Source organism: Cibotium barometz, chromosome 5 (assembly GCF_041138505.1).
Source record: "Cibotium barometz isolate CiBa-2024 chromosome 5, ASM4113850v1, whole genome shotgun sequence".
In the NCBI taxonomy this organism is placed as follows: Eukaryota; Viridiplantae; Streptophyta; class Polypodiopsida; order Cyatheales; family Cibotiaceae; genus Cibotium; species Cibotium barometz.
Genome location: NC_141050.1, coordinates 48,837,151 through 48,851,345, shown reverse-complemented (window position 1 = coordinate 48,851,345; position 14,195 = coordinate 48,837,151). Strand labels below are relative to the sequence as shown.

The window sequence follows — 14,195 nt, the reverse complement described above, 5'->3', positions numbered from 1 at the left end:
AATCACGAGATGAGTGAACTGATTTATTGCTGGGGTATCTATAACCCTTTCTGGTCGGTTGGTGAAACAAGGGTGGGCCACGACTTGGTCTTCAAGCAATAAACGCTTTTTATTCATGCGTTTCACACTGTGTGCTGGCTAGCCCTCATGCGCATGCTCCTGACTTCTGTCCAGGCCTGCGCAGGCTGCTGGGCAGCCCCTGGGCTCTGGCCAACTGGCTGGGCAAGGCTCCTAAGCCTATCGGCCAAGCCTCTTGGGCTGGCTCTGACAGCCTGCCCAGCCCCTCCATAGGCTGGTGGGCAAGGCCTAGGGTCTTCTTGGCCCTTTTTGGGTGGCCAAAGCCTACCCAATGCCCATGTCAAAAGTATAATACTCTCTTCTGGGGTAGCCCTGAAACTAGGTGGGGACCCGGAACAATATACAGTCACCTCATATGCCAAACAGAGATGTGAAAACACAACGGAAATAACCATAAACAAAACATATCACTGAGCCGGAACGGCCTGCCCCCCATAGGAATTGCTTTATGCCAATGAATAAACGGGTTACAACCAAACCAAGGTGTGGGTGCAATAGTGCACCGGATTTTCCACGAAGCTTCCTCAGCAAACTCCTGCACAGGAATCAAAGCACAAACCGCACCAGGAACCAATACGAATCATCAGCCCGGTGCAGTTTTAAATCCAACGCCGAACTCTGTGCCAAAACAGCCCCATAAAGGCTCTCAAAAATAGTCCGTGAGCAAGCCTCAATCTCAGCCCGACTGTTCTGTCAGATCTGTGGAGAACTCCAGAAAACAGCTATAGTACGGTTGCATAGGTGGATGAGAGAAGAAGAGTTGCTCTTAGATGCTGTGTACGACCAGCCCAAAGGATACCCGCAGCTGTACCTGCTGTATGACCAGATCATAGAAGAGGGTCTGCTGTTGTACGGCCAGTCAGTCAAGAGGGGAAAAGCAGGGCAAGTCTGGCTGCTGATGCAATCAGCCAGTAGAGAGAGGAAAGGGTTGCTGTACATGTACGGCATCACAAGAGAGAGGATGACTGCATGGCTGTTGTACCTGCTGTACGGCGTTGCTGTACCTGCTGCATGGCCTGTACCATCGCAAGAGAGAGGAGATGAGCTGCTTGGCCTGTTGTCCTCAGTACGACCAGCGCAAGAGAAGGGGAAGTAGCTGCCTGGCCTACTGTTGAGGGACTGTACAGTCAGCGAACAGAAGAGAGAGAGAGAGAGAGAAACTGCCGCCTGCTAACTCCCTTTTTATGCGCCTCCTTCCTCTACATTTTAAAGAAAATGACTAATCAAATATAGTTGTGCTTTATCCCCTTTTCGGCCAAATATAATTGATGTGCCAAAAATATTGGTTTTATGCTTTTCACAAGCTTGTTAGCCAAGTTTTGCTTTAGGCGCATCCTTCTGTCTGCATATGCATGCCCGAAATAATAATAAGCCCGGTCACACTTAGGTGATGTGTGAACCCATTGACTCATAAACCCTTTAAGTCACTTTATAGGGTAAAAATCCCATATTACTCAGGTTCTGTAGCCATCTTTTTAGGCAAAACTTTGCCAGTAAATGTTTCAGCTTTGTTATGTGGAAAATCCCCGTTCACACCTTGGTTCCCAACAGAGTGTCAAACAGTGTTCAAGACGGGTGAGAGGACCAAATTGGTGACAAGCCCTAGGGCTGGTCCCCATCTACATGCAATCCTACATGCTGCTATAGACGCCTGGTGTCCGGTTGCAAACCCAACACTCAGATCATCTGACATCATTCCAGAGGGAGACTCACAGTACGGACTGGCACTGCTTCATGGCACTGCTACATGCTGCTATAGACGCCTGGTGTCCGGTTGCAAACCCAACACTCAGATCATCTGACATCATTCCAGAGGGAGACTCACAGTACGGACTGGCACTGCTTCATGTGCAGGACAATGCACATGTGACCTTGGACGCTTAGAGTGGAACCCTGGCTGGCTCTTCTTGGACCGGGCTCACATGGGACCGGTTTCCACTCCAAGTCCTGTACTTTTTTGTTCAGATATGTCCACGTGGCATCCAAGTGCGGGATGCACGTGACAAGTTTCCAACCCATCATCAAGTTTAGCAAGAGGGAATCATGGAATGTCACGTGCACATGTGGACATGGCTAATCCCTGATTAGGCAACAATTTTCCATGCCCTTTGACATCTTTTATATAGGATAGGATGGAAAGTCGTGTTCAGGTCAATTTTTCCATTTTGACCTACATAATAATATCCCAAAAGTCATATTTAGCCTCCAAATCATGCCTAGAAGTTGTCCCATTCATGGCTGCATGCTTCGTGCACTTTTGGGTGCTTGTAGGGAGGATTAACACATGCACATGACATCCTTGCTTGCTAAGCTTGGAGCAGTAGTGTACTCACATTGTAACTCCTATTTCAAAGCATCGTTGCTCTCCTTTGCGGTGAGGTTTGGTGGAGGGAGTATTAGAAAGAAGTCTTGTCCTACTCAGGTTAGACCTATTCTAAGACTTGGGCATGGAGAATTGGGTTGGAACCCCTAAAAACGAAAACCCTAATTTGTTTTTTCCCATTTCCACATTGAATCCATGGTTGAAAACACTAATGCTAGGATTGAACTCTTGCAAAATACAAAAACCCTAATTTTGGTGTGCAAACCCTAAAACGAAAACCCTAATTTTAGATATTTTAGCGTGAAAAAATGCAACCTAAGGACTATCCTAGGACAACCTAAGCTTTGATGCCAATGGGACTTGCGATGTAGGAGTGTGTCTATGATTAACGCTAAGCACAGAGAAGACAAGGTAGACCTAATCTAGTGTATATTCCAAACATGAATATGTACAATGGTCTTGTATCTTTACCTAGATCCAATTCGTGCATGCTAGTCTATGTGCATACAAAAGCTTGCTGATTCCAGAGCTTGACTGTGCTCTCCTGACGCTTGCCTTGTTGCCTAGAGCTGCCTCGGGTTGCCTCTATGCGGGGGTTCTTGCCAAGACCTGTGAGATGCCTGAGAGATCTATCTAATTTCTGCATTTCCATGCTCTTTGATGTCTTTTATATAGGGTTAGGATGCAAAGTCGTGTTTAGGTTAGTTTACCTTTTTGACCTACATAATAATGTCCAAAAAAGTAATATTTGGCCTCCAAATTGTGCCCAAAAGGTGTCCCATACATGGTTGCATGCTCCGGGCACTTTTGGGCACTTGTAGGGCCTCAAAATCAAGTCCAAATCTGCCTCTAAATTTACCCATATACTTGCTAGGAAAGATAATCATGTCCATGAGCATCAGGATTAACGGATGCAGGTGACCACTGACACCTATAAATAGCAATTCATAATTAATCATTAGATCATTTGACTCCCACTCTTGGGGCAGGTCAAAGTGGGTGGATTCGAGTGCTTGGGATCCTATTTTTCGTGCCCATTTCCACTTGTGGCTAGTGTGTGGATCCGCATGTCGGAGTTCCTAGTTTTGCGCTTCTCGATGTGCTAGACTCGTGCCTAGAAATGCCAGTGCTGAACGTGTTCTGTGACCAGGAGATTTGTTCATAATGAAGTCGTATGTACACATGTTTGCATGCCTACTCGTGAACCGTGTGAATGCCTTGTATTCTGATGTGTTTTGTCGCATATAAACAGGTGGTAAGTGCACTCTAAACCTTTATTTTAATCTATTAAAATGCTTTGTAAGGTTACAATCTTTGCAGGTTCATACTCATTAAAATTTGAGTGGACAACTTATTAAAGTGCCTGGGACCCACCCTGTTTGGGCACCCCGTTTGGGCACTGTGGTGGTCATAGTGTGTGGACTGGGCACCCCATAGGTGAAGGGAGACCACCCATGTGGCAAGAGTTGGTGTAGACAACTAAAAACCACATGTTGGATTCATTCTCCTCTCTCTGTAAGCTTCATTCTCATCTTCCTGCTCCATCGTTTTTGCTCATAGAGGCATCTCCACCCATCCATTTCCAAAACCGAGCACATATCAGACATCTTAGTATATTAGTATTTATAAGACATGATTAGAGATATAACATTGAAAGCGGAAAGCTGTGTGTTGTTGCATTGAGACACAAGGCCTTACTAAATAGGGCCTGAAGAGGTACAAGTGAAGAGTCACATTGCGAATGCAAGGGTGTGGCTCTTGAAAAGAGTAGTGTTAGCCTGGGGTTTAGAAGACACGTGGATGCATGTGCACGAGAAAAGCCTCCTTTGTCTTGATTCTCCTTGTCAAATTGGAAACTAGTAATTTTATCTTTGTTTAAAGGCATTTGCCCTTGCTATCACATGGCCAATAGGAACAAGTGCCTACCCAAAGTATACACACTCATCTATTGAAATGTATAGGATTTTGAGTGGGATGATTTTTGTTAGTGTGTCCAATATAAAGTATTTTAGAGGTGAGAAGCACCATGTTTGTTGCATTTAACGTGTCAAATATAAAGTGTTTTAGAGGTGAGAAGCACCATGCTTGTTGCATTTAACGGTGCCATATTAAATAAAAAATCATTTTGCCATGGTACTGTTTAAAAGTTTTTGCATGCTTGTGTTCTTGCAGCATGCTGCAATTTTGGATCTTGACAAGAATACCTCTTTCTTTGGTGTGTATGATGGTCACGGAGGTGAGCTTAGTCTTTGTGTATGTCTTACTTTTAATTGTCAAACACATGTTTAATTATCTATGGCATTTTTGTAACCTGTGTTATGAGGTGTTTATTTTTGCTCTGAAGAACGGCATACATAGGATTTAAGAGCTCTTACAAGAGCAGTTTGTGTACCGTGGTCAGTACCCGGGGGATTTTAGCTCAAATGAGTCAAGTAAATTACAAGTTTTCATAGTTAATGGCAGAAATAGAAATTCTATTTTTAATCCTGTCATACTTGCGTTTTGGGCAAACTGGATACTATTATACATTCTTTTTGTTACGTACCTAACACTAATCCTTGGGATTAGGAACTAATACAACAGGGTTAGGGGAGCCCTGGGATTAGGAAAAACAGGCGGATTTTGGTGGCTAAGGTTTACATTTAATAAATCCAAGGTTATTGCCTATTTTTTGCCGGGAAAAACGAGAGTCAAGATGTGCAAAAGGGGGAGGATGCTCTTCTCCTCCAACTGGTTGCTCTAGGAGGAGAAGGCTATCTCATACAATGGGGGGAGGGGGAAGCAACGACATAGGTGGTCTATAATGCCAAGTGGGCTGGCCACACCTATCTCTAAGAAAGGGACCGTGCTACTAGATCCTCAGGAAGGCCTCCCAGCACTTCCGCATGCAGTTTGAGCCACCCTGAAGGTGCCCCCATTGACCATGGAGGGTATGAATGATATTGCACCAGATGCTCTGAATAGACGTTGCTGGCGGGGTGAGGATGCCTTCGATGCCTTCGCTGCATCGAGCTCTGCATATATGCCACATTGCTATACTGTTGCAATTATCCCATCTTTCGCTAGAACTTGGCGTTCAGCTGTAGGAGGAGCTAGAACTAGCATTGTAGAAATACGAAGGTGAGAGACCTCAAGGGCTAGTTCCCCACGTGTCTCCTCACATGGCATGATGATCGCGGCCTCAATGGCCCAAGCAATTGTGCCCCAAGTAACAATACGGGCGGGGGTCTTGATTCATAGTGAAAATGCGTAGGATCCTTTGCCAAACCTTTGAGCCTTTGGGCAATCCCAAAGACAATGGCGTTGAAACTCCTCGGGATGGCCACACCTTTGACATAATGCTAGTCTACCCCCAATGGCCAACCAAGTGCGCGAACTACCAAGCTCCTATGTGCTAGTTGCCACAGGAAAAGAGTGATCTTTTGCAGCTGAACCCTATCCCAAAGCCGCCTCCAGAAATTTAAAAGAAAGTGCGGCGAGAGGCTCTGGGACTGCCAATGTCCTGTTGCTTGCTGGAGTGTTCTCCATCTTTGACATCTAAATCCTACGGCCATGCAATGTAAGCAAAAAAGGGGGTGCTCGGCGTCTCCTCATTGTCCTTTGGATCTTGCCATCTCCACTCTCGTGGGTCCCACTGGAGACTCGTGAAAGGCCAGCTCTCCCAAATCCATAACTGCAAGAGTCTCTCTCTGGCCACCTTGGCGGGTGGAGGGTCGATGTGCCACTCATGTGCATGAAAACCAATCACCTTCACACTCTTTAAGGTGCATCCCCTAAAGTCCTCTAAGGGAGTCTTTGCTCTCTCCAATCTGCCATGAAGCCCAATAGAGACGACGAGTAAGGCGGAGCTCTCATCCGCACCAAGAACTGCCAGGGGAATATCGTGCTTGGTGAATACTCCCAGCCTCCACTGTGGGGGGGGAGGGTCCAGTATTGGGGCTAGCCACCACTCCGGAGGGATGGAGAAGACGATGTCGAGGCTAGGTCTATCTCTGCCCTGGATCCCACTAAGGCCCTTTGTGGGTAGATGTATGAATGTAAGCCAATCTCCAACAAGTGACCTAGTGGGGCCGGTGCTCAAAGCTCCCCACGATATGTGCAGGTGAGCGCATGTGACCACTAGGCAGACGGACCATGGGATTCCAGTTCAGGAGTTATTGGAGTTGCTTCTCGGAGGCTATTGGGGCTGCTTGTTGATGGGCCGGTGTAACTTGGTTGAACACAATGCTAATCAATACACTTAAATACACTAAGATTTGATGGACACTTGCTCAAATACAAGAAGTAAATTGCTGAATTGACAAGAGACAGACAATGAGCTGGAACGGCTGACCCCTCCCTCAAATAAAGTATATTGATCTTGGGAGAATCAAGTGCATAGTGTCATGGGCATTTCTGACCAGATTTCCATACCAATGCATATGAATATAGTATTGCAAACAAGTGGTTGTCGATGTAGACTTGTAATCTGCAAGAGAACACTACACAGGGTATGTGATCTTGTAATCCGGATCCTCCCTCTTGCTACTTGCTTCCATATTTAAGGGTAAAAGCTTACCAATAGCAAGTAGAGTTGATGACAGCAAAAGTCTACTTGCTATTGGTAAGCGTAAAAGCTTACCAATAGCAAGTAGAGTAGAGTCGATGGGTGACAGCAAAAGTCTTCGCGATGGAAGTCCTTGGAGTGTTGAGATCTTCGATTTGTCGCCTTTCTTCGCGACAAAAGTCTTCTAGAGGATGAAGGGAACCTTGGGAAAGCTTCCCCTATGGTTCAACTTGACAGAGGAGGGCTGAAATTAGGGTTTTTCAGCAAAAAGACCAGAAATTACAGCAATAAAGAGAGCTGTTTTGCTGAATTCAGTCATTGGGAGTGTGTAGGAGAGTAGTTAGCATCCGGAAACACTCTTGGAAGCTTGAGAAACACCTTAGCAAGCTTGGAAATGGAGTTGGGAAGGAGAAAGTGCAGAAAATGCAGCCCAACAGCCCAGGCGCCAATCTCTAGAGAGAGGAGGAGGAGTGAGGTGGTGAGTTGTCCAGTGTAGGTGGCAGGCAGGTTGTGGAGCAAGCTAGAGTGGACACATGGCTGGTTACTCCCTTTGTACAAAGGGGATAAGGTCTGGGCGGTGGACATTGGGTTATATCCACCTCGGGACATTAGTGTGTGTGAACACCGAACTGGTCATAATTTATAAGTGAGTTTTGGTCGCCCAAAACTTAATGAAGTGTGTACACACTCACTTATAAATTAGTGCTAACTCCTAAGGCTAGGTTTATGACCAATACTTACCACTTGTCACTTGCCACATAACCATGTCAGCAGACAATTTCACACGCACGGTTCACGGGCGGGCGTCTCCTTACCCGGAACTACACATTGGTCAAGCAAGCATGAAAACATCATGCAATTTCAACAAGCACATAAAGATGGTATGCAATGCAGCATTGGTATGGACAATCCCTGTTCACGAGACTATACCAAAGTAGACGTGCTCCAGGCAAGCACACGAGGTACTAGACCCAATGGAACACCAATCCACCAAGCATTTCCGGGCATGTACACGGAGGCAAAAGTCCCAACGGAAAGCCAAGTCCACAGTATAACATGAGTGGCATCAATCCCCGGCATATACAACTGCCATGGACATTGGACTGGTGTCCATGTATGTACATTGGATACCAGTCCAATGTACATACATGATAAGAAAGCACGGGTGGACCAATTGGGTGGCCAAATGGTGACATCCCTCGGCTTCTAAACAGCTGTCCGCAACTGAAAAGCGTCCAAATATGTTTGAAGCACATGCGGGTAATTCAAGGTAACGCCTCATAACTTTGCCTGCAGCACCTCAAGCTCATTCACTTCTGGTGGATCCTCAAAATGACCGTCTCACTGGGCTCTGGCCCTACATACTTGCGAAGGAGACTCACATGAAAAGCATTGTGTATGTGCCAATGACTAGGTAATGCCAATCTAAAAGCCACTTCATTGATCTTGTCGATCACTCGAAATGGCCCATAGTACTTGGGTGCAAGCTGCGGATATGCACCCTCGTTGCCAGGCCTCTTTGCAAGTCTTGCTTTCTCAAATTTGAGCAATAATCAATCATTCTCTTTAACATCCAATTGCCTTCTATGCTTGTCGGCAGCCTTTTTATGCTTGTCTTGTGACCTTGCAATGGCTGTCCGCACTTGAGCAAAAGCAATATCCAAGTCTCTTACATACTCATCAGTTTCAAATATCTTATCCTTTGTGCGAAGGATGGGTGGCAAAACCACCTTACCATAAACAATCTCAAACAAGGCCTTTCCCGCAGATGCATGCACTGTGTTATTGTATGCAAATTCCACAAGCGGTAAGTACTTGTCCCAAGAAGACTTTTGATCCGCCACATAACATTTCAAGAGATCCAACACGGCTGAATTTGCAGCCTCACTTTGCCCATCCGTTTGAGGGTGATAAGCTGATGAAAAGTCCAATTTGGTGCCCATATTATCAAATAAGGCCCACCAAAAGAGACTTGTAGTCTTGGGATCTCTATCCCCCACAATGGACTTCGGCATTCCATGATGCTTGAACACTTGTGCAAGATATATTTTAACCATATACTCAGCTTTGATGGTCTTTTTGACCGGCAAGAAATGAGCTTGCTTGCTAAACCTATCCACAATTGTCCAAATTGCATCATTACCCTGTTGGGTGCGCGGCAAGTCCATAATGAAATCCATTGTAATACTTTCCCGTGGTTGCGTGGGAATAGGCAATGGTTGAAGCAAACCTGGTGCCTTTTGCCTATCAAATTTCACCTTTTGACAGGTGATATATGCACGTATATGTGTCTCTATGTCCTTCCGCATACCTGGCCAAAAGAAATACCGCTCAATCATGTGCGTAGTAGGCATTATGCCTCTATGACCAGCATATGGAAGAGCATGGCACTCATCCAAAACCTTTTGCCTCATGTCAGACACCACACATAATAGGCAATTATCTTTCATGAGATAACCCTCTTTGATCACATATGAGGCATGTGCATGACCAGCCATCAAATCAGCCCAAATAGTGACGAAATCAGCGTCCGTATGATACACATCATGCATGGCAAACAAGTCCCTATGAGAGGCAACCGAGATAGTTGCTACATACGGCTTTCGTGACAATGCATCGGCCACTACATTCTTCTTTCCTAGGATGTGCAAGATCTGAAAATGAAACATAGAGAGGAAATTGGCCATCCTCATATGCTTCTCTGACAACTTAGTTTGGATAAGAAAATACCTCAAACTCTGGTGATCTGTCTTCACAGTGAAATCAGCCCCAAGAAGGTAATGTTTCCAAATAGTACGTGCATGAATTATAGCCAAGAGCTCTTTCTCATAAATGCCAAGAGATAGCTCTCCATCATGCAATCTACGGCTCTCATAAGCCACGGCATGACCCTCTTGATTAAGGATAGCTTCTATGCAATTTCCAGATGCATCACATTCCACACTAAAAAGCTTTTGCAAATCCGGAATGATCAACACTGGACCATGAGTAGTTGCATCTTTCAATTTGAGGAATGCATCCCTCTCTACATTAATCCATTTGAACACGGCCTTCTTCTTTGTCAAATCATGCAAAGGAGAACCAATCCATGCAAAGTGCCGAATGAACCTGCGATAGTAAGAGCATAATCCAAGAAAACTACGATCTCATGCATAGAACTCAATTCGGGCCAATTCCGAATTGCATCAATCTTTGCAGAATCCATCCGCACTCCATCATTGGACACAATATGCCCAAGATAGTGTATCTCTGACAAGAAGAACTCACTATTCTTTGCATTTATGAAGAGTTTATACTTACGGAGTTCTTCAAAAACAATGACCAAATGAGCTTTATACTCTTCTTTGGTCTTTAAGAAGACTAGGATGTCATCAAGGAAGACACCTGCAATCCATCATTCTATTGAATGTTGCCAGGGCATTTGTTAGACCAAAAGGCATAACAAGATACTCATAAAGCCCAAATGCTGTCCTGAAAGCAGTTTTGTGTACATCCTCAGGCACTAAACGCACTAGATGATACCCACTCTTGAGATCAATTCGGCTAAAGCATGCCGATCCATCCAACTTGTCAAGGATGTCATCTATGCGTGGAATCGAAAACCGATTCTTGATGGTAAGCTTATTCAAAGTTCTAAAGGATCCATCTTTCTTTTGAACCAAGAGGACGGGTGAACAATATGGGGAAGAGCTTGGCTGAACCAAACCCTTCTCAAGAAGCTCATTCACCTGCTTCATGATCTCCTCTTTTTGGGATGCACTTACACGATAGGCTGGCCTATTAGGTGGTGAGCTACTCGGCACAAGATCAATGCGATGATTTTTCGTTCGTACAGGCGGCAACTGATTTGGTAACTCATCAGCAAAACAATCATTGTACTCTTGCAAAAATTTCAGTCTATCATTACTAAGAATGTTTACATGTATATTATTTTTCTCAACATGATCTCGTATAAAAATCAAGTACGCAAAAACACTCTTTTTCATTACTTTCATAATTTGTACATGAGATACAAGGGGAATGGTATCACCCCAACAGGCTGCCTTACCTTGCTTGCTCTGTCCACCCTCTGTGGTCCGTTTGGCCCTCCTTGCCCTATGGCTGAGCATCCCTTGCACACACGAGCTATATGATTCAAAATTTTGAAAACGCAACCTTGATATAGAAAATGGAAACCTGAGGTGAAAATGCTGATGATGATGGGGTTCTTCGTGATGGATCTCCACGCCCTTAGATTACCTAACCTTCTAATGTATTCATATGCATGACTTATTTACAGATACTCAATGGTAGCACAACTTCTTAAATCTCAATGACTCAATAATGAATGACCCTCACCCACCATAGCCCTCTATTTTTATTGACTTTTGGGCTAGTTGACTGGAATAGTAATCTAGCGTGCTCACATAATAATAATAATAATAATAATGTTTTCCACACTTGGCTACTCATTGGGTGCCTGGACAAGAATACAATGACTTGGCACAAATGCCCTCACATACACATGAATCTGGCCACACATTCAATCTCTGAGTTGGCCAATGGGTAGAAGCATGTCCACGTCACACCTAGGAAGAGTGCACGTGACATTCGGATGGACTTGTTGAGACTCTACAGGATGCTTCCTCCATCAAACAGAGCTTGCAATGTGAGTAAACAAATTGTGATAAATCTGAAGATTAACACCATGGCATACTAAATTGCTCTTACATTGAGGATTTACACCAATTTATTAGCATGTGTAAAAGTATCAGACATGTCCCTCTAAACAACTCACATCTAAAAAAAAAACTATGTCAAAATCATAGAAAAACCTTAAAAATGCATCTCAAGGCTTTGTGATAGGTCGCCTTGACTACATGCCTCATTGTGCAAAACTTGAGCATGAAGTTGTCTTGCACAGAACCTTCAAGAGTACCCATATATACAATCATATTTATCGCAGTTTGTGTGCTGCCATTGCAACCTCTGTTTGATGGAGCAAACGAGGCATCTCGGAGAGCCTTAATACAAGTCAATTCAGATGTCACATGCACACTGTTTCAAGGTGTGAGGTGGACATGCTTCTTCCCATTGGCCAACTCAGAGGTCGAGTACATTTCCGAATTCATGTGTATGTTAGGGTATTTGTGCCAAGTCGTTGTATTCTTGTCGAGATGCTCATTGAGCAGCCAAGTGTGGATACCATTATTAACCAACTAGGCCAAAAATCACTATAAATAGAGGGCTATGGCTAAGGGTCATTCATTCATCATTGAATCATCGAGAGGAGTTGTGCTACCATTGAGTATCTCTATTCCATTGTAAATAAGTCATGCATGAAACATTGCTATTTGCCATGGATCTTGGATGATGCAGTCTAGGGCTTGGGCCATATTTTGTGTTTACAGTTTTATGTACTTATATGGTGTTTTACCCTGAATTCAGTGCAGGACTTTTAAACATATTTTCATGTTGGTATGCATAGAAAGTGCATTTTTTTGTATATACGAGGCTAAATCATGCATTTTTTGACCCCTTAATTGTATGAAACGTTTTTGAAAGATAAAAAACGTATGAAATGTTTCTGATATGTGTCTCCTACAAGGTGTTTCTGAAACACTTGGCAATACTGGGTGCCACAGATGCAAGCACCAAAGATAGATTTTAGATCTCTCCTCTGGGACAAAAGACCGCCTATGATTTCATGCCATCCAATAACCCTCAGGCCCTCCTGAAGATTAGGTCCTCCTACGTTTTTGTTATTGTGTCGTCGGACACTTGAATGTAACACCACCATTGGCTGTTGATGATCAAGGTTGACAGTTGTTGTATTTTCCACTCCATTTTGTTACGTTTCTTTCAGGATACATGAGCGTTTTGTATCGTCATTGGTCTCATCGGCCATTTTGAAACACACAAACACCCTCCCCCCCCCCCCCCCCCCCCAAAAAAAAAAAAAATGTTTATAGATCTTTTGGAGTGAGGGGTGCGATTGGCCAAATCCGTACATCCTCCCATCAGCTGCGGATAGAGATAGCCAAATATAGACCAGTGAGGATTGCGCCAGCAGATCGGATATGTGAGCTGTGTCACACAGAGGTTGAGACATAGGAGCATTACATATGTAGGTGCCCGGTGTAAGAGGTGCCCAAGGCTCAAAACAAAGGTGGAGTGTGGAAAAAAAAAACAAATGATGATGTGTAATGAATCTTAGGTGGCAGGGACAACATGGCAGCGGGAAGGATAAGAACAGGTGCTGGAGAACCAAAATAGAAGGTGTATGGAGAAGAAAGGGAACCGGTGTGTTTGTTCCAGAAAGGCGGTGAAGCGGCAATGGACAAAAGGAGGAATCGAGACAATTTACATAAGAGAAGATAGACGAGTGGAAAAAAAGAGACAAGAGAGAAGCAAGTGTGAGTAAAGAGGGAGAAGGATCCATAGTGAATAAAACTGTAGCAGACGGGAGGGCTTCCAGTTCTCAAGGGTTACAGAGATTGAAGCGCAATCCAATTGAGGAGGATTTGGGAAAAACAGAGCAGAGGAGGTGTCTTGGTCCAGAGAATCAAACAGGAGATGTGTCCCTAGTTACCTCTGAAAGGCGACTTTGTTGGAGACGTGGTTTAGCCCAAATTATGCTCAATTGTTACTGTTGTAGGTCAGCCGTGTGTTGAATCGAGTCTGTCTAGGAGAAGCTTGCAGTATGAGTCAGTGTATTCACTGTAGTTAGGATAGTTGCAAGAGCATACCTATAAAAACTCTTAAGTTTTCAATATGTTGTCTCAGGGGTGTTGAGACAATTTCTCTTTGTCTTGTGAACAGAGCAATGAGTTTGAAGCTTATACCTATGGCATGGTCAATGTGTGTTTTGTGTTTTGGAGTTAGTTTCAGTTCATCTGTTTGTTCTAGTTGATGTAGAGCACCTGTGAAGAAGTGTCTGACAATCTGGGGAGTCTGAGTTGTCCTTTAATGGAAAAAGTCATCTTTTGTTGAGAGAATGACCTCAGAATAGGATCAAAAGGGTGATAGCTTCAAACAGTTATGTGTCTAGGGGATCAGCTAATGAAGCCAAGATCCACTCTGTCATCCCCAAAGAAACCAAGACTGGAAGAGACCCCTTAAACCACCACATAGGAGGGCCTGTTGTTGGAGCCAAGATTTGAAAGTGAGGAGAGTAGACCTTGTCATGATCTCATAATCTAATACTGACTCAAAGATAACCCTCTCACATCAGGACCACAAAAGGGAAAGTTAAGGAGAAACCACAAA

At 44.3% G+C, this 14,195-nt stretch overlaps 1 protein-coding gene across 3 annotated transcripts in view; it reads left to right on the top strand.

The window, feature by feature from the left end:
* The window catches only part of LOC147638579 (putative protein phosphatase 2C 11), a 110,398-nt gene that overhangs the window by 35,369 nt on the left and 60,834 nt on the right, over nucleotides 1–14,195 (top strand). For all 3 annotated transcript variants that reach the window (XM_086798498.1, XM_086798499.1, XM_086798500.1), the window contains exon 3: nucleotides 4,574–4,637. In XM_086798498.1, the coding sequence (XP_086654624.1) occupies nucleotides 4,574–4,637 (64 nt within the window). The remainder of the gene's footprint in view (nucleotides 1–4,573; nucleotides 4,638–14,195) is intronic.